At 47.1% G+C, this 21079-nt stretch overlaps 7 protein-coding genes across 7 annotated transcripts; 4 read left to right on the top strand and 3 right to left on the bottom strand.

Moving 5' to 3' along the window:
- Positions 1–1368: 1368 nt before the first annotated feature.
- MGYG_01069 (hypothetical protein) lies at positions 1369–3275 on the top strand (the record flags this gene model as incomplete). Its single annotated transcript, XM_003176936.1, has 2 exons — positions 1369–3161; positions 3221–3275. The coding sequence occupies 2 exons, from the start codon at positions 1369–1371 to the stop codon at positions 3273–3275; spliced, it is 1848 nt and encodes a 615-aa protein (XP_003176984.1).
- Positions 3276–4459: 1184 nt separating this feature from the next.
- On the top strand, positions 4460–6120 carry MGYG_01068 (catalytic/hydrolase; the record flags this gene model as incomplete). Its single annotated transcript, XM_003176935.1, has 3 exons — positions 4460–4607; positions 4761–5245; positions 5311–6120. The coding sequence occupies 3 exons, from the start codon at positions 4460–4462 to the stop codon at positions 6118–6120; spliced, it is 1443 nt and encodes a 480-aa protein (XP_003176983.1).
- A 1250-nt stretch (positions 6121–7370) lies between these two features.
- On the top strand, positions 7371–9926 carry MGYG_01067 (glycogenin-2; the record flags this gene model as incomplete). The annotated part of the gene is made up of 6 exons (XM_003176934.1): positions 7371–7400; positions 7473–7500; positions 7563–7669; positions 7730–9048; positions 9097–9733; positions 9801–9926. 6 exons carry the CDS (start codon positions 7371–7373, stop codon positions 9924–9926), a joined length of 2247 nt encoding a protein of 748 aa, XP_003176982.1.
- Positions 9927–10652: 726 nt separating this feature from the next.
- On the bottom strand, positions 10653–13082 carry MGYG_01066 (phosphatase PP2A regulatory subunit A; the record flags this gene model as incomplete). Its single annotated transcript, XM_003176933.1, has 9 exons — positions 10653–10991; positions 11050–11387; positions 11459–11559; positions 11619–11763; positions 11820–11934; positions 12002–12493; positions 12578–12729; positions 12827–12932; positions 13020–13082. 9 exons carry the CDS (start codon positions 13080–13082, stop codon positions 10653–10655), a joined length of 1851 nt encoding a protein of 616 aa, XP_003176981.1.
- An 806-nt stretch (positions 13083–13888) lies between these two features.
- Positions 13889–16175, top strand: MGYG_01065 (phenylalanyl-tRNA synthetase subunit beta; the record flags this gene model as incomplete). The annotated part of the gene is made up of 8 exons (XM_003176932.1): positions 13889–13941; positions 14033–14073; positions 14147–14166; positions 14227–14303; positions 14361–14490; positions 14562–15070; positions 15136–15944; positions 16012–16175. 8 exons carry the CDS (start codon positions 13889–13891, stop codon positions 16173–16175), a joined length of 1803 nt encoding a protein of 600 aa, XP_003176980.1.
- A 391-nt stretch (positions 16176–16566) lies between these two features.
- Positions 16567–17737, bottom strand: MGYG_01064 (40S ribosomal protein S3). The gene is made up of 3 exons (XM_003176931.1): positions 17489–17737; positions 16980–17293; positions 16567–16899 (listed from the first exon to the last, which is right to left on the bottom strand). The coding sequence occupies exons 1-3, from the start codon at positions 17643–17645 to the stop codon at positions 16570–16572; spliced, it is 801 nt and encodes a 266-aa protein (XP_003176979.1). The 5' UTR covers positions 17646–17737; the 3' UTR covers positions 16567–16569.
- Positions 17738–18259: 522 nt separating this feature from the next.
- MGYG_01063 (myotubularin) lies at positions 18260–20686 on the bottom strand (the record flags this gene model as incomplete). The annotated part of the gene is made up of 3 exons (XM_003176930.1): positions 18260–20032; positions 20095–20592; positions 20624–20686. The coding sequence occupies 3 exons, from the start codon at positions 20684–20686 to the stop codon at positions 18260–18262; spliced, it is 2334 nt and encodes a 777-aa protein (XP_003176978.1).
- Positions 20687–21079: the final 393 nt, after the last annotated feature.

Here is a 21079-nt window from a genome sequence, read left to right as displayed (position 1 = left end):
TCGCTCTCGTCGATCATGGCCATCCATGATAGTCCCGAGAGATGCATCTTATTCTCTGTCACGTTTACGTTGTTATTTTTTTCAGGGGACGCTGAGAAGGATAGGACATATACAACAAGCCTAGGCTCAGATAGTTAGTATTCAGCAGATATCCAGATCGTTGTTGTTGCCATTCATACAGTCACGGCCTTTACGGAGTATACTCTTATGACTCCGAGAAGCCAATTACTCCATACATCATCGACTTCTTCCGCCTAAGGCAGACAGGCTTCTCTAGCTCTAAAAGCTCGAGCTCGATAGGGCACCTAGTCTCCCAAGTACTCCGTCATCGTTATTAGATTGCCGGCCCGCTGCCAGGTGTTTGCAAGGGTAGATCGCCTGAGGGGTGCATCCGATGCTGGTTCTCAGAAGAAACACAAACAAACAAACAAGGGTTTGTTACCCAGACTCCAGCTGTCTAGAGAAAACTAGAGAAAAGGCTCCATGTCCGTGTGCTTGTCGATCTTCTTTTTTTTAGACGATAGTGGACGAGTAGACTCCGTAAAGATCTCCAGAGAGACCCAGAGTCGTAGCTTCGGCGTTCAGCTAGAATCTATGTACAATTTCTAAGATTTATCAACACGTACATGGGGGAACATAGCTTTAACAATTTGTCTTCTCTACGGAGTCTTCATGCCGTATAGATATGCTGGGAGTTGGTGTACTATTGCATCAAAGATTGATATTGCTATTGACGTTGTCTGATACTAAAAAGGTACGGATATAATACCATCTAGCAACCCAGGGCCGACGCCCTACGGAAAAGAGACGCCAGGAGCGTCAGCGCTTTATCTACTATAGGAATAGGGCTGTGGGTTGCTTATCGGACCCTAAAAATATAGGGCGCAAAAACGTTTCTACCCTGACTATCGGTGGCTTAAATTCATGATTATTTTGAGAGCTGGCCAATTTCCTATTAACTAGGTAGTTACTAGATATTGAGTGACCATCAAGTAGTTACCTAGGTACCTAAGTTGGTTATCAGACTCTAGTTCACTAGGCGCATGGAACGAAACCACATAGAAATACTTGATAGCGAATATCCATCTATAAAGAGAGGAGGTCATGAATATATTATGTTTAATATACTGTTCGTCTGAATAAAATAATGTTACTTAAATAGCTATTTTATACTCCGTACTTCGTTCGTATTTTCCACGTCGTCATCCCCTGCTTGGCTCGAGGCATTTCTTTTTTTCTCCTGGCTGAAGCCAAAACTTCTCCTTTTGAGATTTTGATAGCTTAAAGATCCAAACAGAAAAATAAATGCCCCGACAAAGGAATTCTAGCAATGAACTCTTCTTGTCGCGCATCCGGGTTTCACAAGGCATGAAAGGACGACGGTTTACCCTTCTTGCGGGCCTGGCGTCCCTTGTTGTTCTGCTGTTTATCTTCTTTGCGCCAAATTCGGACGAGAGGCCCATCGCACCAGCACCAAATCGTCCACCACCTCACCAACAGCCGGTCGAGTCCTTTGGCGACGAGAACCTACCGCAAGACAATAATAATGACCCTAATAATAACCATGACAACCCCACTGGTCCAACGGGCAATGATCTCGCCCAGCATCCGATTGAGAAGCTGATCCAGACCTCCGGAGAGAAGTTCAGGACCACGCATTCGCGACAGTCAAAGACATTGCAGCAGGCTGTTGCTGAGTACCGGCGTCGATATGGTCTTTACCCGCCGCCACACTTCGATGTCTGGTTCAAATTCGCCCAGAGCAGAGGTGTACAGATGATTGATGAATATGATACGATATACGACACCCTACTCCCCTTTTGGGGAGTCAAGCCGAAGACTATCCGAGAACGAGCAAGAGAAGCTATAGGATTTGAAAATGCTCTAATCGGACTGATGATAAGGGATGGGAATGTTACGCTGGTTGATGGAGGTGGGGAACCCGAGCAGTGGAAGAGGAATGCGATCAAGGGGATGATGGCGACTTTCGTCAAGTATCTGCCTGATATGGACCTGGCCTTCAACATACACGATGAGCCGAGGGTTGTACTTTCGCATTCTGACCTCTCCCGACTAGTTGCTGAAGGGAAGCGTGTGACTTCCTCGAACGGGCTGCAACAGGGACTCCAGAGAGAGTGGTCTGAACGACCGAAGGGTTTAAATAAGGGGGATAGAATCGACGAAGTTAGACGGACGAGGTTCAACAGGTTCGCTCACCAGCCTACGTGGACCAATTCACGGATGTCCTGCCCTCCAGATAGCCCTGCTAGACAGCTAGAGGACGAAACTGTCGACAATACGAAGCTGTACTCGACCTCTCCCCTTGGGTTTATCTCGAATACTACGGCCTTCTCAGATATTTGTCAGACTCCATCCCTACGCCAGACTTTTGGTTTCTTCGAACGACCAAACGCCCTTGATATAGTTCACGATCTCTTCCCCATCTTTTCGCAAAGCAAAGTTTCCTCGTTTCAGGATATTCTATACCCAAGCCCCTGGTACTGGAATGGGAATGTGGCCTACGACGCAAATCAAGACATGGACTGGGCCGCCAAGGAAGACCAGATGTACTGGCGTGGTTCAACGACCGGCGGCTTCTCAAGAGCAGGCGGATGGCGCAGACAGCACCGTCAGCTCTTTGTACGCAACATCAACAGCCTTAGCCCCACAAATGTTCTTGAGAAGAGTTTGGAGACCAGCCGCTGGGCCGTGAAGCAGATCCAGCGGAGCGCCCTGAGATCCCTATTCAACGTGAGCTTCAGTCATGTTGGCCAATGCGATCCGGAGGACTGCGAGGCGCAAATGGAATACTTCAACATCGTCAAGCCAGCCAAGCAGCAAGATGCATGGAAGTACAAGTACCTTGTTGACATTGACGGAAACGCTTTCAGCGGACGATACTATGCCTTCCTACTAAGCAAGAGTTTAGTATACAAGCTTGCTCTGTTCCGAGAATGGCACGACGAGTGGCTTCGGCCATGGGTCCATTTCATTCCCCTCAGTCTCAGAGGAACCGACCACTACGAATCAGTCCGTTATTTTGTACAAGAAGATGCAGGCAAAGAGAAGGCAATCACTATTGCACAAGACAGTCAGAAATGGGCACGAAAAGTTTTACGCAACGAAGATCTTGAGGTGTGGTTTTTCAGGCTTTTATTAGAGTGAGTCCCAAGGTGCCCTGTAACCATTACAAAATGCCAGTACTAACAACAAGCTACAGATACGGCAGAGTCATCGATGATAATCGTGAACGATTGGGTTTTTCAATGGGCTAAAAAATCATAATATATGCAGTGGGACGGCTTTGGTATTTTATTATTATCTTTTTATAATTGTCGTTTTTTTTATGTCTCTTTTTCTAATCTCTTCTTTTCGCCTCATAAAAGGCGGCTTTATATAAGTATTCCTCCCTTTCCCTCTATTTCCCTTTCTTGTTACATTGTTTTTTCTCCGTTTGGGCAAATAACCGCCTTGTATTATTAGATTTTCGGCGACTTATACCCTTGTTACTCTTGAATATAGACTTGGTGGCATTTGCTTCCTCTAATGCCAACTATTATATTTAACACACACCCCACGAGGCCGTCCATCCATCCATAGCCTATCCATCACATTATACTTTCATAACTTGTCTTCGGCAAAATAACATCCACCACGTCCTCCTGGTAGAATACGAAAGGCCCGGAACGCGCTTCTTATCCATTGGTTAGGCATCTTCGGTTTATCGGCCCATCCGCCTCGATAACTAATGGTATGGAACGCCGCACACTAGACTCTACACTGAAGATTTGGGGAATTCTCTCTGAGACTCCGCACACCTTGATATTCACACGAGCTGCATCATATGGGATTTTGGTGGATCATCTTCCCATTCCCTTTTGTGTGGAAGCCTTTTCTTGTCCAGGCACATCTCTTATATTACTAAGGCCTCTTGCTATGAAGGATGGGCTTTAAGTTACTGGTCATGGAGATTTATTTCACTTCCCAGGGCTCTTCCAGCTTGGGCGCTTCCTCAGAATAAGAGGGCCTGATTACAAGTTTCCTATACCCTGGTTCGTGTTCGATTTAGAAAGTCGAGGTCAAGGGAAGAGCCAATGTCAGTATTCCCCGGCTTTCTTCTATCCTCTAGGTTTGCAGGTCAGTCTTAATTGGTTGAGCGGCTGCATAGAATATAAGCAAATGTGCTCCACAAGGACAAGTTCTCAGGGTTTGCAAACAAATGGTAGGGTCGTCGTCAACGTCTACGGATATCCAACTATTACGTCAATACCGGTTGACTAAGCAGCCATCCTCTCAAAGGATCCAAGTTAGCAATTAAATAACCCATGTTAACACATCAGGCTCAAGTGCAGCCTATAAAAGAGGCCTTTCCCGACCATACACGTAGCTGCTTTTTTGCTCTAGTAATAAGGCCATTTCTCTGATATTTCGATAGATACCGGAGGCGAATGCTGTCAACATGGCCAATGGAGCGTTGAAGGTGGCAGTGGCCATCTTTTCTTTTACTTATGGTATATTTACGCTGGTGCTATACGCAGTTATTGCCATCGTCAGTGGTGTGCCTTTCCGAAAAACCACTGAAAAAGAGCGGTTGGAGTTTCAACTCGGTTCGTATGAGTGAACATCCCTTCTTTCTGGAGGCCTCCATATTACCGCACAAAAAAAGGAGAGGAGAAGAAGGGGTTGGTTGATTAATCTTCCGCTTCTGGGTGCTCTGGCTATTTTCTTGGATAGCTAACACGGGCTTTCTCTGGGCACAGCATCAGATAGATTCTGGAACCTCTCGAAGAATTGGAAGAATTTCTCACATCGGTTCATAACTTTGCGTAATGGGTTCAAAGTTCACTATCTTACAAACGTCTCGCCTGATGATGAAACCGTCGCCTCGAATACTGGGAACAAGCCGTTGGTCATATTCCTGCATGGGTTTCCGGATAGCTGGCCAATATGGCGGCATCTTCTCTCATCCAGCTCTCTTGGAGACGAAAGCGTGATGATTGCACCAGACCTGCCAGGGTACGGTGGAACGGACTCGTTGGACGTATACGGCCCTACCGAAATCCTAGAGACGTTGACGGAGTTTATAATCACCGTGAGAGACCAATATAAAGTCGATGATGGTAATGACCGAACCAAGAGGAGAGTTATTATAGTAGCTCACGACTGGGGAGCGATACTCGCTTTTCGTCTGGCTGCAGAAGCCCCCCAGCTGGCAGATAGGTTCATCATCTCCAATGGGGTCCTGGTATGCACAAGTATCCTGATTCATCTTTCCAGTGTGCTAATATGATGCTTTTTCCATGGCAACAGGTTGGCTTGATGAACGATAATATCCATCTATCGATCGAGTCTGCCAATAAGATGTTCAAGACTTTCCTTAAAGAACCATGGCGCTCACGGCATGTGTTGTGCAAGTCTCTCAAGGCCCTGGCTCCGGTACTCCGTCAACTAAAGTATTCCCAGTATGTGTTTGTCTTCCACCTTCCCATGCCGTTGGTTCGTTACCTGGGCCATGGAGGCAATTATTCGTTTTTAAAGGCGATCCACGAGCTAGCTGCAGGGAAAACCGGCGAGTTTACCGTCCGAGATGCACAGGAAGCCATGGCAGGCACTCTTGGGCCCAGCATCGAAGAGCTAAAAACCAAGACGGCCGATGGAGAAACATACTCTGAATCTGTCCGCATACGCGCTAAACAGGGGAACTTCAAGGACGCAACATCATACTACCGGCAAGGAGCAGTGTCAGACCCTTGGCAAAAATCTTTGGAAACTATCTCTGCCCTGCATAGTATCTGTCCTGACGAACGTCGAAGAACGAGCTGCGGGACAGGCGTGTTCGACCCTGCCCCTGGGGCTCTAAAGGCAAACGCCACAGTCCTATGGGGCATGAAAGACCCTGCGATCGATAATCACCTGGCCCTGGATGGAATAGCCGATCGACTTGTCCAGGGAAGTCAACTAGTTGTGCTTCCTCGATCTGGCCATTTCACGCCCATGGAAGTGGAGAGCAGAGGAGCATTTGAAGAAGCAGTACTATGGGCCGTCAAGGGTGAGACAGGCGATGTTGGCCAAGCTGTCTCGTCTGTGTATCCTGAAGCCAGAGTGGCCGCTCGCCGATAAGTAACTAGTTAACCAGTTGAATAGCAAGTTGGGAAGGCCTACTGCTGCTAGACTGCATAAACCATCTCATATCCTTCCTCTTGCTATGGATGATGCCCCTCTGTTTCTTTTTATTTAATTGTCAGTTTTCATCTTGCTGTTAAACACGATCGAAGATATAAGCGAGGCAAAGCGGGAAAGCGTGACCGGTGTTAAGTTATCGTTGAAAACCTAGTGCGAGGTGAGCGTTCTGTTTCCGATTCTTGTTCGTTCTTGCTTTTTCTCCAGGCGTTGGCATAATACCTGTACTCCGTTTTGATAGTATATAGTTCTCATCGGAATACATGTAACTATACTCCGTACATTCATTTGGATTGCTTCCCAGACACGAAGGCAGCTCCATGGCTAAACACCGCGGCCAAGCTCAGCTTCGAAGTGGATAGCTGGCCTTGTAGTTAGCTAGCTAGCGCCCGCATAGGGGTACATAACTAGTAAAATCTCCATCGAAGCTATCCACACCGCTGCAGATATCTTAATTGTAGAAAGCTGTGGCAAGTAAACGAGCCAACTGCTGGCAAACCGTAACACAGATGATAGGCTCATTTCCGCCGGCTGGTGCAACACAGCAAGCTCCACGAGAAGTTACCAAGCTAGCCAGCTACCAGCTAGCAAGCAGCAAGCAATCCTCGAGCTGTGAGCGGTGCAGGCGCTCTGCATACCCCCTCGCTTGTTATCATATGCAATATTGCGCAGGCCTGACAGGATCGCTTGTTGGCTGGCAAGGATGCGGTTGAATGAGATTAAAAGGCCGCAAAGCCGGGAAAGCTTGCAAGAGCACTGGTCCTGGTTTCTTGGAGCTCCAGCCGTCCTCTATCGCGCGGACTCTTCTCCCTCCTCTCCTCTCCTTCTCTTCTAACCACTGACCAACGGCGTTCTGAGTGAGCCCTTGGAGGAAGTCTGATTCCATTTTGCTATCGGATGATGCAAATCGGATGTCGTTGGAAGAAGCTCTTCTAAGCCGGTGATGCGCGGCAGAATAGTTAACTGAGTGGCTACTCCGTTCTTGCGCAACTAGCTTTGGCTTCCCACCAGCTATTTCACCAACAGTCGTCTTCCTCCGACTCTCTCTCTCTCTCTCTTTATTTCTCCCTATTTCGCTGTGGTTTATTCATTTCAGCATTTGCTCATTGATGGTTGCCCTCCATCTTCACTAAATAAACGAACGAAAGGAGAGCCTGCTTTCGGAGCAGCTCGTCGTGGGTTGCGTAACGATGTCCAGCCATGGAGCTGTTTACTGCACGGTTTGATCTCACCCAGACGACCAAGATGAGCTATCATATATTAAGTACTGACTTGCTGATTGTCGCATATAGATCCTTCTGAGCGACAACTACCTTCCTGGTCAGTGACAAGGTGGCAGGGTTGAACCTACTCCGTGATAGTTTGTTGATGGTTTCTACTAGGTGCTATGGTCCTGGCCCATTCCCTGCGGGATAACGGGACGAAGGGAAGACTGGCTGTGCTAGTAACGCCAGATACCTTACAACCTGGGATAATTAATGAGTTGAAGGTGGGTAGTTCGATCAAGCAAGAGAAAAAAAAGTTCGTACTGCTGACTACCACTGTATAGACCGTGTATGATGATGTGATACCAATTCCTCGGATAGAAAATGCATACCCAGGGAACCTTTATCTCATGGACCGTCCTGACCTAATCTCTACGTTTTCAAAAATAGCTCTATGGAAACAGACACAGTACGACCAGATCGTCTATATAGACGCGGACGTGATTGCTCTTCGGGCTCCTGACGAGCTTCTTACGCTTGATGTCAAAACAATAGCAGCTGTGCCAGATATTGGATGGCCTGACTGTTTCAACACTGGTGTCATGGTACTACGACCAAATCTCCAAGATTACTACTCTCTACTTGCCTTCGCTCAACGCGGCATAAGTTTTGATGGTGCCGATCAAGGCCTCCTGAACATGCATTTCAAAAATTGGGATAGACTCAGCTTCACGTACAACTGTACACCTAGCGGGCACTATCAATACGTACCCGCATATAAGTATTTTGAAAGCACCATCTCACTAGTCCATTTTATCGGCTCTCTAAAGCCATGGGGGATCGGGAGAGGCACATCGCCGCACGACTCTCCATATAGCCAGTTATTGGCAAAGTGGTGGGCAGTGTATGACCGTCATTACCGGAGAGGCCCTATTTATATCACTCAGTCTCGTTACCACCAAACTCACACTATCTCACAAGAAACGGCACAAGCTTCGGTACCTGAAAAGAAGGTTTGGGAAACAGCAGGACATCCACACAGGGAGAACTTGTATGTAGAACATACATTCTCGCCGGCCCCTGAAACGGAAACTCCTGCACAGAGCGAAGAGAGGCATGCAGAAACCGCCACGCATACACAAGTCATGACAATAAGTCAACATGAGCCAGTTAGAGGGCCCCATGAAACAGTGACTCCTGGCAAGCAAGTTCAAGAGGCTTATACCATTCCTCAAGACGAACACTTTACTAGACATGATGTCGGTAGCGTTTCGCCCAAGGCGCCTGATGCCGCTAGTCTAGAAGAAGGGGTCCAACCAAGCTATGATGCGCCACCCAAGCCGATGATTAGCGCTGTCCCTCACTACGTTCGCGGAGAAGAACATATCACAGTTCCCATTTACCACGGAGAGCCACCCAATATACCAACCCATGTACCCCATATAGTTGTCAACGCACAACAGCCTTACCAAACCATTTGGCCGAAAGGTCAAGAAACAGCCGAGTCGCACGAATCTGAAATACTAACGAGAGACGTAGGAGAGGGCCAATCTGTTGGTGATAAAACCGTAACGAAAGATGAACATGTTCCCTCAAGTACTGCGGAAATGCAACCGCCTGAAAGCACTTTCTCTCCACCCTTAGCAGTATGGGATGCATCACGGTAAGAGCTCAGCCCTTAAAACCCGCCAGCAGGTTCTAATATATGTAGTGCACCACCGCCGGTTGACTCAAAGCCAGAGGCAGCCTCATTCCCTGTACAGGTCTACACAATGTCAAAGGATACAGAACTTTTCCAGCCTCCCAAATCATACCCCGATGCTCCAAAAAATATGTACTATCAAGTTCCAACAACAGCCCCTGCAGCTCGAAGGCAAACATCTGCCTTCCCTTGGGAGCAAAAGGCCCCCGCCCCGACACGGGTCTTTATAGGGGAGGATTCCGAACTTGGTCAAATGCCTGAGCTTGCGATTCCCTCAGCCCGGCAAGGTGTTCCCTCAACGAACGGGAGCCCCGCCAGCGGATTTGAATCGTACTCCAGGAACAACGCCTGGGATGATGTGCCCGAAATCGAAAAGTACATGCGCTCACTTCAAAAACCACGTCGGGCGGGCGTATCGGTTATCACAGGATCTACGCATGCCAGAAAGTCATCCACTGGATTAAAATCTCCAGCCAGGAAATCGAGTCTGCGCCAAACGCATTATCCGCCGGAACATGACGTACCCAGCCCGGCCGTCACACCAGCTCTAGTCATGAGAAGACCGAGTACCTCTTCAACAGCCGATGATAACTGGGAAAATGAAGAACTCCCGGCTGCTGAAGGTGTCCCTAGCCAGGCGGAATGGGTGGGTCTCACGGTTAATGCATTTATATCCCTCCTTCAGGCCAGCTACTTATACTGGAAATTTACAGAACCCGATACAACGACTAAAGGAACTTCAGCGGCGTCAGTCGCGATTCCTGGAAAGACATCTTGACGTTAAGCCACAGGAAACTGCTAGCAATGGTGTTGTCAGATACCAGCTGAATGCAAAATGAGATTGCCGTATGGGAGCAGGTGGCTCTGATCCGTAACATCTCCAAAGCGTGGATGCTAGGATGTGCCTCCATAACCCGGTTCCTGATGTGTTAGTCTTTGGATACTGAGTGCCCTTAGTCCTACTTTCCTATACACTATCGAGTTTCCTTGACTTAGGATAAAAACTGCTTGTATGTAGATAGTGATATATCTTAGCGCTAATAAGGTTATTATTTGTCCTGGTAGTAAGCTCAAGGCCAATAAAGGCGGGGGGCCTTAGCTGTCTGTCTGTGGTAGGCATTAATCTTTGAACAAACTTGGTCAGCTACCAAAGCAAATCTATCATCGTTCAATATGTGATGTTCTCACCTGCCTCGCTACGGTTGAACTGAATCACCAACCCCAAGTTAGGTGATGATATTTTACATTAAGATAAGGGCAGGAAACAGAATAAACTAGTGTTTTATTTATTTTCTTTTCATGTTAACGAGCAACGGATGCATATGGTAATTCATGCTCTAATATGCCCACGAGTGCCATCAATTCCCAGACTCAACCCAAACCGGAGAACGATCTCAACTCAACGATGAAATATCTCTCATTTACCAGGGGCGAAGTCAAGAAGAATTTGACAGAAATAGCGGAGCAAAAAGAAGACAAAGATCAAATGTGTGGGGATTCAAGGGCTGTGTGAGGGGGTGTGGCATAATTCTTTCGGTTTTCTTTTTTTTCTATGTCAGAAGGATTTAAGGAGACGTGTGCATCACTTCACCATAGCTTCCGGCAGCAGTGGTTGCGAAATACCGCACATCAACGTCATCGTCCTGCTGTAGCTTCTCAAGATTTGGAAGAATCTGCTGTTGGATGATAGTTTGGCCACGGGGAGAAGGAGTGGCTGCCTGTTCAGATTTATCGGCCTCGCTGAGAGTGCCTTCATCTGGGAGCTTTCGGAGGGTGTCTATTATGACAGAGTATGACTTTGCGACATTGAATCTGATGTTGGGGATGTCGTCTGTCACGAGCCTATCCAAAATTGGGAGAATCGAAGTCTCAATCATTTTTAGATTGATGACAGGGGCAAGCGTCTAAATTCTTGAGGTTAGATGTGGCAGCAGGGGACGCTGTAAGACGGGTAAAACTTACTGTGATGGCGAAGCAGGTTGTCATTCGGTAAAGGTAATTAGGGTGTTGTCCCATAGCTGTGACCTTTGGAATTATGGAGCCATTGGCCCAGTCAACGCCGAATACCTCTGTCAGTTTCTTGAGATTCTGGGTAGCTGCTTCTCGGATTGAGAATACTGCATCTCCTAACCAGCCAAGACATAGACTGTTGAGCTGTTCATCGAAAAACTTGACTCCTAGCTGGCTGGCAAGAAGAGGAATATACTCAATAATTGCAAGACGAACACGCCACTGTTTGTCTTCAGCGAGCTGCACAATCGCAGGGAGAAGAGACTGAGACAGAAGATCAATTCCAATAACTATATTAGGAAGTTAGGTAACTCAGTATGCTAACCTTTGTGTTGCCTAGGAGAGAAGAGGGGGTGCATACCTTTATTCACCAGCTCTAATTTGGAGATAATGTGCAGTCGAACATCGGGAAATTCGTCTTTTAGCATCTGCAAGAACATTGGAAGGAGGTGTGAAATTGTCCTGGCAAGCAATTGTTAGATAAGGAATCTAGAAAATCGAAGTAAGATGGACATATTTACTCTTCCTTCCCTAGAATAGGGGCTAATCCGCTGATTTGCATACCCAATGCAGCTCTTACATGCTGGGACTGATCTGACACGAGATCTTCGATGCTTGTCATAATCTCGTTTAATAGGGTCTCACGGTCAATGAGTCGACAGAAACCTGGAATTGTATTAGCCTTGAAATGGATGGGCTATTTTTGGTGGCGCAAGGCTTACCTGGGATCTGCCCAGCAATGGCTGTGCGGACCTCGGCTTCGGTATCTTTGAGGAGCTTGACGAAAGCTGGGACCAGGTCGCGGTTGACAACTTCCTCGTCGACAGCTTTTGCGATCTATAAGGTGTCAGCTATATCTGTGATGAAATCATGTCCTACGGAAATTTTGACTAAAGGGAGCTACCTTTTCAAATTTATCTGCAACCATGTATCTTACTCTCCAGCTCTTATCTTCAAACAGATTTCGCAGAGCAGTGAGAAGGACACCATGGCTGGACTGCTGCTCCTTGGGAATTTCCTCTGCTATAGAGATCAAAATCTCAACCGTTAAAAGTCGAACGCTGTCCTGGTCGTCATTTGCCAAGTTCTGGAATAGAGGAACCATCTCCACTATGATAGCCTGAGAATCCATCTCCTTCACAAACTTAGCTAGATTGTTGGCAGCCTGCCGTCTAACCATGGGGGTATCATCATGAACTAATTGCCCAAACTGCTGTCGTAGTCCTTGCTGCAGGGCCGGAGAGGCAGTTCTGTAGGGAGTACAATAGAGACCAGCTGCAGATATCTTGGAAGTGAACCAGTCTGCCTTTGAGAGGCGGACTGTCAAGGGTATAAAATTGTCTTCGATCTGCCTCGGGGAGAGTTGTTCGCAGATCTTGTTGAGGGACTCTACAGCCTAGCAGGGAAGAAAAGCATTACCATGTTAAATGTTTTGTCCCGTGTGAAGATTAATGGACGTGAAAGCTTGGTGTAATCTTACTTTTTCTCGTACCAATGGCTCCTCTATGGCTGCCAAATGCTCGAGGGGAGACAAAAGGACGTGTGCATATTCTGGCCCGCCAACGTATTCCACAAAGTTCCCAAGCTCTTCACTTAAAGCTGTCAAAACTTCGTCCTCATCCTCAACTGAGTCTAAGCAGTAGATATTATCAATCACATGGTTCGCCTATCAAAAAAACGCAGTATCCCAAGCAGGGTGTAAAGAGGGAATGGGGAGATCTTCACGAACCGTCAAGGAACGGCACAAGCTCGTCTCGCGTTCTCTCCGGTCCGAGGGCAAGAGCAATTGTTGAAAGTCGATGGATTGCGTTTAGACGGAGGATCACATCATCGTGCTATACCATACACCGGAGACCGTCAGTAAGCCGAAATTCTTGTTGGCCAGAGGGGCGCCAGGGGTTTCGAAGATTCGCTGTGTATACCTTTAGCTCATCGATCAAGACCGCAATGGGATAGAGCTCGTCATTTTCGCCTTGGCCTTCCATGGCGGAAACGAATTGTTATACAAACAAGAACGGTTATTGTTTATCTGTGGGCGTGCCTTGGTGGTTGTTTCAACGAAAGGGTTATGCGATGTGCTATCAAGCAGGCGACAAAACGGGGGGTAATGATAGTCGTTCGTTCAGGGAGACGGCGAGAAGTGAGTATCGGAGAGAGCTACTATAGAGCTGGACTGGTTAATTTATCGTGTTTCCACCCGGCCACGAGAGCTGACGATTTCAGGATGTTGTGAAAAGAGGCGAGAGAAAGGGGCGTTTGATGGATGTTTTGTTGCTGTCTCGTGGGGTGAAAGACAAGACGCCCATAAAACGAGGCAGACAGCGGCGGCGGGCTGCGTTAAGACGTACTCTCTGTATTATGGAAGCTGGTCGGGGACGAGGCTGTCTGACAGAGGGCGATGTGAGAGATCAAGTTGCTCAGATTCACTTCCGGCGTTCGACAGCGATGGTCGTGGTCAGCTTGTTGATTGAAGATGGTGAATGTTCGTTCGCTCGTTACTAGAGCAAAAGCAGAACTTGGTGGACGGCGGGAGTGTGGCTGGTGAGGAGAGAGAGCGAAGGGAGCTGTGGCGGTGCGGCTCACTAAGTCCACCAAAACTGAACCCAAAAGGAGTCATATCTTTCCTCTGTTTCTTCTACCTCCTTAGGCTCCTTCTTTTCTCTTTGATAGCTGTTTGCAGTCAGGCTACAGAGGTCGCAAGCGGTTAAAGAGGGTCAGACACCTTTTCTTGAAGCTTTATTTCTCAATTGTCTGTCCCGTTAGCGGATTTGACCAGAAAACAGCGCCCAGGATGCCTATGGTCACTGTTGATAAGGCGGCCCTGTGCAAGGCGCTGGGTAAAGAGTAAAGACTCCCCCTCTACCCCCTTTTGCGGCTGCTATCTCTGTTATATATCAGCTATAAGGGCTTATACCAACTGATACTCTACTGTTAGATACACCACCGAGGAGTTCGACCAGCTGTGCTTCGACTTTGGTGAGTCACCCCCACTATCAGCGAGTTATCCCTGTGGAATTACGGAATATATCTCTAACGTATATCCAAACAGGCCTTGAGCTCGAAGAAGATGTGAGACTTCTCCCTTTATATTACACATACCAGCTCGACCATCCTGTAACAATTGCATAGACCACCGACTGCGACCGGCCATACGTGAACGGCGTCCAGGAACCCCCGCAGCTCAAAATTGAAATTCCCGCCAATCGGTTTGTCTCGCTGCCCCAGCCAGTATAGATGAATGCGGTTTTTGACCTATTATATAGCTATGACCTACTATGCTTCGAGGGTTTATCCCTGATGCTGAATATCTTCCTCGGAAGAGCCGAATCACCGAATTATCGAGTAGTCACCCCACCAAGCGGAGAGCTACAAACCCTCATTATCAAGCCAGAGGTGAGACTGAATGCAATCATTATCAGTTCGAGGAAGCCAGATATCAGAAGCTGAGACAGATCAATTTATAGACTGAAAGTGTACGACCTTATGTGGTGGGTGCTGTCTTCCGCAATATTCGTTTTGACCAGGCACGGTACAATTCCTTCATCGCCCTACAGGACAAACTTCACCAGAACATTGCCAGACAAAGGACTTTGGTGTCCATTGGAACACACGACCTTGACACCATTCAAGGCCCCTTCACATACGAAGCGTTGCCCCCAAAGGAGATCAAATTCACTCCTTTAAACCAGACCAAGTGCATGGATGGCGAAGAGTTGATGGAATTCTATGAAAAGGACAAAAACCTTGGCAAATATTTACATATTATCCGTGATTCGCCCTTATACCCAGTTATCTATGATTCTAAAAGGACCGTCTGCTCCCTACCGCCAATAATCAATGGGGACCATTCAAAAATAACATTGGATACTCGCAATGTTTTCATGGAGATTACTGCAACGGATAAGACAAAACTAGAAGTCGTGAACAACATCATGGTTACCATGTTCTCTCAGTGCACAGATGAGCCATTCACGTACGTTAATTGTTCTACACTGCCCCCTCACAACCTCAAGTCAAAGCTAACCTAGTTCTTGCTAGAATTGAGCCCATAAAAATAGTCTCTGAACACAATAAAGAATCACGACAAACTCCAACCCTTAAACCAAGGACAACACAGGCTAGCATATCTTACATTAATCGATGCACCGGTCTATCCCTCTCTGGCCCAGATGCCTGTCAATTGCTCAAGAAAATGTCACTTTCTGCCAAGGTTTCTGAGAAATCCGAAGATACTCTTGATGTTACTATCCCAGTCACCCGAGCGGATGTCCTTCATCAAGCTGATATTATGGAGGATATTGCCATTGCACATGGTTTTAACGAACTTCCTAAATCTTTCCCTAGCAAATCTGGCACAATTGCCCAACCTCTTCCAATCAATAAGCTAGGTGACATAATTAGAGGAGAAGCGGCAATGGCAGGGTGGACGGAAGTGCTCACTTTTGCTCTATGCTCACACGATGAGAACTTTGCCTGGGTTAACCGCAAAGATGATGGGAAGACGGCTATCAAGCTCGCCAATCCCAAAACAGTTGAATTTCAGGTTGTCCGAACAAGCCTCATGCCAGGCTTGTTGAAAACAATCCGTGAAAACAAGAACCACAGCTTACCTATAAAGATTTTCGAAGTTAGTGATGTAGGACTCAAAGATCTCTCACTTGAGAGGAAGAGTCGCAACGAAAGACATTTTGCTGCGGCCTGGTATGGGAAAACAAGTGGTTTCGAGGTTGTTCACGGCCTGCTAGACAAGGTCATGATGATGATGAAAAGTGCCTTTATTGTTGGAGAGGAAGGGCTGGACAACGCTGCTGTTAAGGGTTCTCAGTATTGGATTGAGGAGCTCAATGGTAAGAACCTTCTGATCTTGAAAACGTATATGCATCTTCTAGTTACGCTAACATTGACGTCTGGCAGATCCTACTTATTTCCCTGGCCACGCTGCCTCTGTACATCTACGCATGGATGGAAAGGAGAGCATTATTGGTTCCTTCGGCATATTACACCCAACGGTTCTTGACAATTTTGACTTGAAGTATCCCGTGAGCGCCCTGGAAATTAACATTGAAAGTCTTCTATGAAGCCCTCTCTCTATATGCCTTTTCGTTGAAAGTAGGTATAGGTACAATGATATCAATGCATAGTATACATTATGAAACTTCCAAACCAGCCTTCATTCCCTACGATGTTGGATGCTACCAGTTAGTAGCACTAACCATGCTCTCAATTAAGTTTAGGGAGTAAACATAGACACATTTATAGCAGGGTGCCTTAAACAATAGAAAACTCCAATTTGAACATGTCATTCATCACATCCATTTCAATTCTATTTCAATAATTAAAACAAAGGTTTGAAATTTTGGGAAAGGGTGATGAAAGAGTTCAAAAATAAATTAGAATAACTGAGAAATCCCGTTGCAACAAATCATAAAACCGAGGTCGCTCATATTTTCTTCATTTATTGTTGTTGTTTTTTTACTCCTGAGGCTCCGCAGCCTCACCCTCTACACCCTGGCCCTCCTGTTCTTGTTCAGCCAGCCGCTGTTGTTCGGCAAGCTGTTGAGCAGCAGCAGCCTTGGCTCCATAGTCCTGGCTCATTGGCTGAAGGACTGGCTGTTCCTCCTTTGGCTCGATGATGGTGACGGAGTCGGGGAGAGACTTCTGAGGACCGGACTTGCCCTCTGGGTCGCTACCGCGCATGATCTTGACCTTGATACCGAGGACACCCTGGCGGAGGAGAACGTGACGAGTGGCGTGGTCGATAAAGTCGCGAGCTGGCTGACCGGAGTGAATCATGAAACCGTCCTACAAACACAGATTTGGCCAATTAGTCCTCTACTCTCTCTCAATTTTATTCTTTTCACTTGAGCCCCTGAAAAACGTACAGTGAACTTCATGCTCTTGGCACGAGCAGCTCGTAGCTTTCCGGAAACAACGACCTCACAACCCTTAGCACCGCTCTCCATGATGAATCGGAGAACACCATAGCAGGCTCTTCGGACAGCCAGTCCGTTGAGAAGCTTGTATCTCAAGCTCTCGCACTGTGCAACGGCAGAGAGACCACGGTTCTGGACCTTAGCGGCATAGAGGGAGACGGAGTTCTCTGGGAACTTGAATCGCTTCTGGATGAGGGAGGTGAGTTCACGGATGCGACGGCCCTGTTCACCAAGGACTTCTTGGGTGTGGGTGGCACGGATAACTGTTCAGTGAGGCATAGCTGTTAGCTTTCGTCGTCCTTACATGACTTTGTCCCTTTATCGTAGCTCTTTTATCGTATGTGATATCGTCAATCCCACGCTCGCCTCGCCTGGCCCGTTCGGCACTAATACGTCCCTGCCATACTTTCGCAAAAGCCAAGTGATAGGGGAAAACTTTTCTGCAAAGGACAACGTACTGATGTCGGTAACGGTGGGAGTCACACGGACTTCGACACCGGAGTAGCCCTCCTCAGCCAATTCGCGCTGGAAGAACTCGTTCAACTCGGCGTAGAACACACCGTCGGCCACGAACTTGCGGCGCTTGGAGATGGCTCCCTGTACAGCTGCAGACATGATTGCGGTCTGTCGAAACGTGTGATTTCGTTTAGTGAAGGCTGAGAGATATCCGCCGGAGTTGAGATCGTTGGACTGCAGCTGCTGTTGCGGCGATTCGAGATGTTCAACTTTCAGACACACCTCGAAAGTATTGCGGTTAGCTTTCCTAATTTGTCGATTTGGTGGTGGGGGCATAATTTCTACTTTAGGGCTTAGGGCTAAGCTAGTTACTTTTCAAGATTACTAAGAATGAGAGTCACATGCTCAAACCTTGACTTATTACAAGAAAAAGAAAAAGGCATCAAAACGGTATTTGAAGATCATATATTCAATTTCCTTCCCATTCTAAAGGCCCTTTTTACTGCAGGCCCGACGTAAGCGGAAACAAAAACCAAAACGAAGAAAATGCCAAAGGTCAGGAAATATTGTGACATGACTCATTAGAAGTAACAGGCATTCAGCCCACGTTCCCTGAACGCAGTCCCAATCATAATTGTCGTGGTATCGAAAGTGTCAAAACAAAATCCCAACTCCCAAATGCAACACGTAGTCCCAGATAACTGCTCGGATCCTTAAGAGACGCCTAGATTCTCCTATGAAATGTGTCCGAAATGTCCACCATAATTTGCTGTCTACGTCATTTCTACCGCCTCCATCTCTCGTGCTTTGGTTGGCCCAGGATGGTCCCCTTTCCCTACAGGTAAACTTAAACCAGATATATTAGCCGCAAGAGAGGTGATACTAGTTGTAGGGCCGATCGTAGTTGGTTGAGATGCCGCTGGCTGCTGGGAGACAGTAGCGGGGGCAGCCGAGCGATCAGAAGTTTCGACCGCAATCATGGGGGTCATCGATCCACTCGGGCAGTCTCTTTCAACCAAAACACCGCTGTTTGCTATGCGAGGGTTGTTCATTTCGGAATCGTTACGTCCGAATGATTCAGCCCACCATCTGACTTCGTATGTGCGAGGGAAGAGTAAACGCTCGCTGCCGCGTTTGTTGTCGTCGATTAGAGGGTCATATTCGGGGTTGATGAACTGGCTTCTCCTGGCTAGGAAGTAGTCCCAGACACTGCGAGTCTTTTCTTTGGCTCCACGATCAACACGTTCCTTTTCGCTGTTGTAAAGGAATGTGCCATACTGGCCGGAGTAGAGATGATAGAGCAACCGACGGAGAAAACGTTCGTTGAACTCAAAACGAGTAGGGTGTTGGTAGAGAAGCTGATAGGTAGCATCCAAGAATTGGTGGAATACAGGACTAGTTTCCTTGGGTTTTGTCATATCACTATCACTGACTGGTGATTTTGGATTGGAAGTCGCCCGCTTTGCACTTAAGGAGTCCGGCTCGGCCTTGTCACCATCAGGTTCTACCAACGACTCTCGGCTCACGTTATCCCGGTTGAAGAATCCTTTTGCGCTGAGTAGAGCATTCTCGAGGGCTTTCCCGGCTACTCCCCCCTCAAAAGCACCTCTCGCAGAGTCGCTGCCCCGATCGTTCTCGACTTGGAACCACTTATCACTGTTTAGATGTCCTGATCTATGACGAAACATGTGTCCAAATGCAAGCCAGTCCTTTTCAACAAGAACCATGAATCCTTCCAAAGTTCTGTAATATGGATCTAAACACAATTGGCTCAGGGCGCTGAGTTGGCCAGTTCTGTCCCATCCGTCGGAACAATGAATAAGCACATGTGAATGTTGTAGGCCAACCTGACGGGCGATTAAGGCTGCCCCATCAAGAATGACAGCGATGTATTTGAGCCACCCGCTTTTCAGTAACTGGTCTCGGTTTGGCGGCAACGGGCTGATATCGGAATCCCTAAGCGCTTCACTTACTTTACTAAGAGAGTCCCTCATAACATGGATATTGTCAATGCCCAGGTAAGCCTTAGCAGCAAATTTATAGTTGTCCATGTTTTCGGATCCCAACCCGACGGCCTGCATCGCAAGGGCATTCACAGTAGGGCGAGCATCGACGATTAAGTTGTTTTGTTGGGCTCCATATATTTGTGTCTTATAGTCCTTAATATCATTTCTAGCGGCTGCTATCACTTCATCCTCCAGCTCCTCCGCATTTGAGAACTCAAAGTCAGAGTTAGCTCCAAACTGCTCTTCTGCGCTTGAGTTGGAGGATTCTGTCTCTAAGGATGGGGGTGATGCGCTTGCTACTGGGCGATCCTGTCGGGAAGTTGAAAAGATAGCGGCAAGAAGTTTTTCATCCTGGATGCTGCGGTTATTTCGTACGCCAACAAGCGGCTGAGATGAGCGTGTTATGGAGCAGTTGTTGACGGGGTGAAGATAGGTCAAAACTGGAATCCGTGCTCTTGAGCGATATCTCCCGGCGTAGTTTATTGTATTATCGGATATATTGACTGGAACTGGGAGGAGGGCAGGGTATGTGGGTGAAAACTTTCAAGTAAATGTCGGTTAACATCACGATGAACAGACGGGAAAGGATATATAGAACGGACCTTATAATCTGTATTGATACAGGATATTCGCCAGTTAGAATCCTGGTCTGCTCTGCCCACTCCAAGACGAGCCCATTCTTTGCGGGGATTATATAGCTCCCACCCGTTCAAAGCAAGCTCAGCTGCAGGAGGCTGAAACGTGAAAGCATAGAGCTTCTCTATGCTTCCAAGTTTGCATGTCCATGTCCTTATAGTCTCATACACGTCTCTACTCCTTGCCTCATTGGGAAAAGTAAAACACATAAAGCTGAAATCGCGGCAGCGCAGGCGTATTGATGCTGGCTGACGTGATGCAGAAGAAGCTGGTCTGTAGGTACAGAGACAGATGATAGGATATGTGATCCATATCTCCTTATGGCTCACAGCCAGCTTTTCCTTGGAATGCTCTCCAGTTGATTCTTTTTGGGGTGGAATATATGAGAAGACAATATGGTGAGGAGTAAGGTGAAGACTTCCTATTGCCTTCTCTCCCCGGCGGAATAGAGTGACCTCATCTACCTGAAATACATAAGGCTCCCTAGTTAGCTACGTATATTAAGAGCGCAAGGGAGGGATAAGAAGTAGGGACCTTGGCTATCCTAGTTTTATCCATCTTTCTGTAATTAAAGAGTCTCTCTATCGGCTCAATATCATGCTAGTATAGCACAAAGTGAGGTGGTTGGCAGTAAGGTAATTAATATAAAGCCAGGATCGGGTTTCAAAGGTAGAGTAAGCTAAAGGAAAAGAAAGTAATAAGAAAAGTCCTCAACAATAAATAACGGACAGGTCCTTATAATAATTTATTGAATATTGGCTATTTTGCCCAGGGCTTGAAAGTTCATTCTGGTAATAAACAGCAGATATTGTTATCAGACAAGTTAGGATAAACTATCAAGTGACAACGAGTTAACTAGTGGCTATCAAGTGGCCGCTTACGTTATCAGCGATTTGCTTCCTCTCAAGTTGCAAGTGTTCCTTTATGAGCCAAGTTTATAGGCCCTTTATA

The sequence above is a fragment of the Nannizzia gypsea genome, genomic scaffold (genome assembly GCF_000150975.2).
Source record: "Nannizzia gypsea CBS 118893 supercont1.1 genomic scaffold, whole genome shotgun sequence".
In the NCBI taxonomy this organism is placed as follows: Eukaryota; Fungi; Ascomycota; class Eurotiomycetes; order Onygenales; family Arthrodermataceae; genus Nannizzia; species Nannizzia gypsea.
The sequence above is the reverse complement of the archived record's forward strand: the minus strand, read 5'-3'. Positions and strand labels throughout refer to the sequence as shown.

Bases quoted from the DNA above. Each gene is read 5' to 3' on its own strand.
- MGYG_01064 (XM_003176931.1), bottom strand. From the start codon at position 17,645: ATGTCTGCAGCTGTACAGGGAGCCATCTCCAAGCGCCGCAAGTTCGTG. The intron at 17,294-17,488 runs GTACGTTGTCCT...CTCACTGAACAG, and splicing joins TCCCACCGTTACCGACATCA to TTATCCGTGCCACCCACACC. The intron at 16,900-16,979 runs GTACGTTTTTCA...CTGTGTTTGTAG, and splicing joins CCAAGAGCATGAAGTTCACT to GACGGTTTCATGATTCACTC.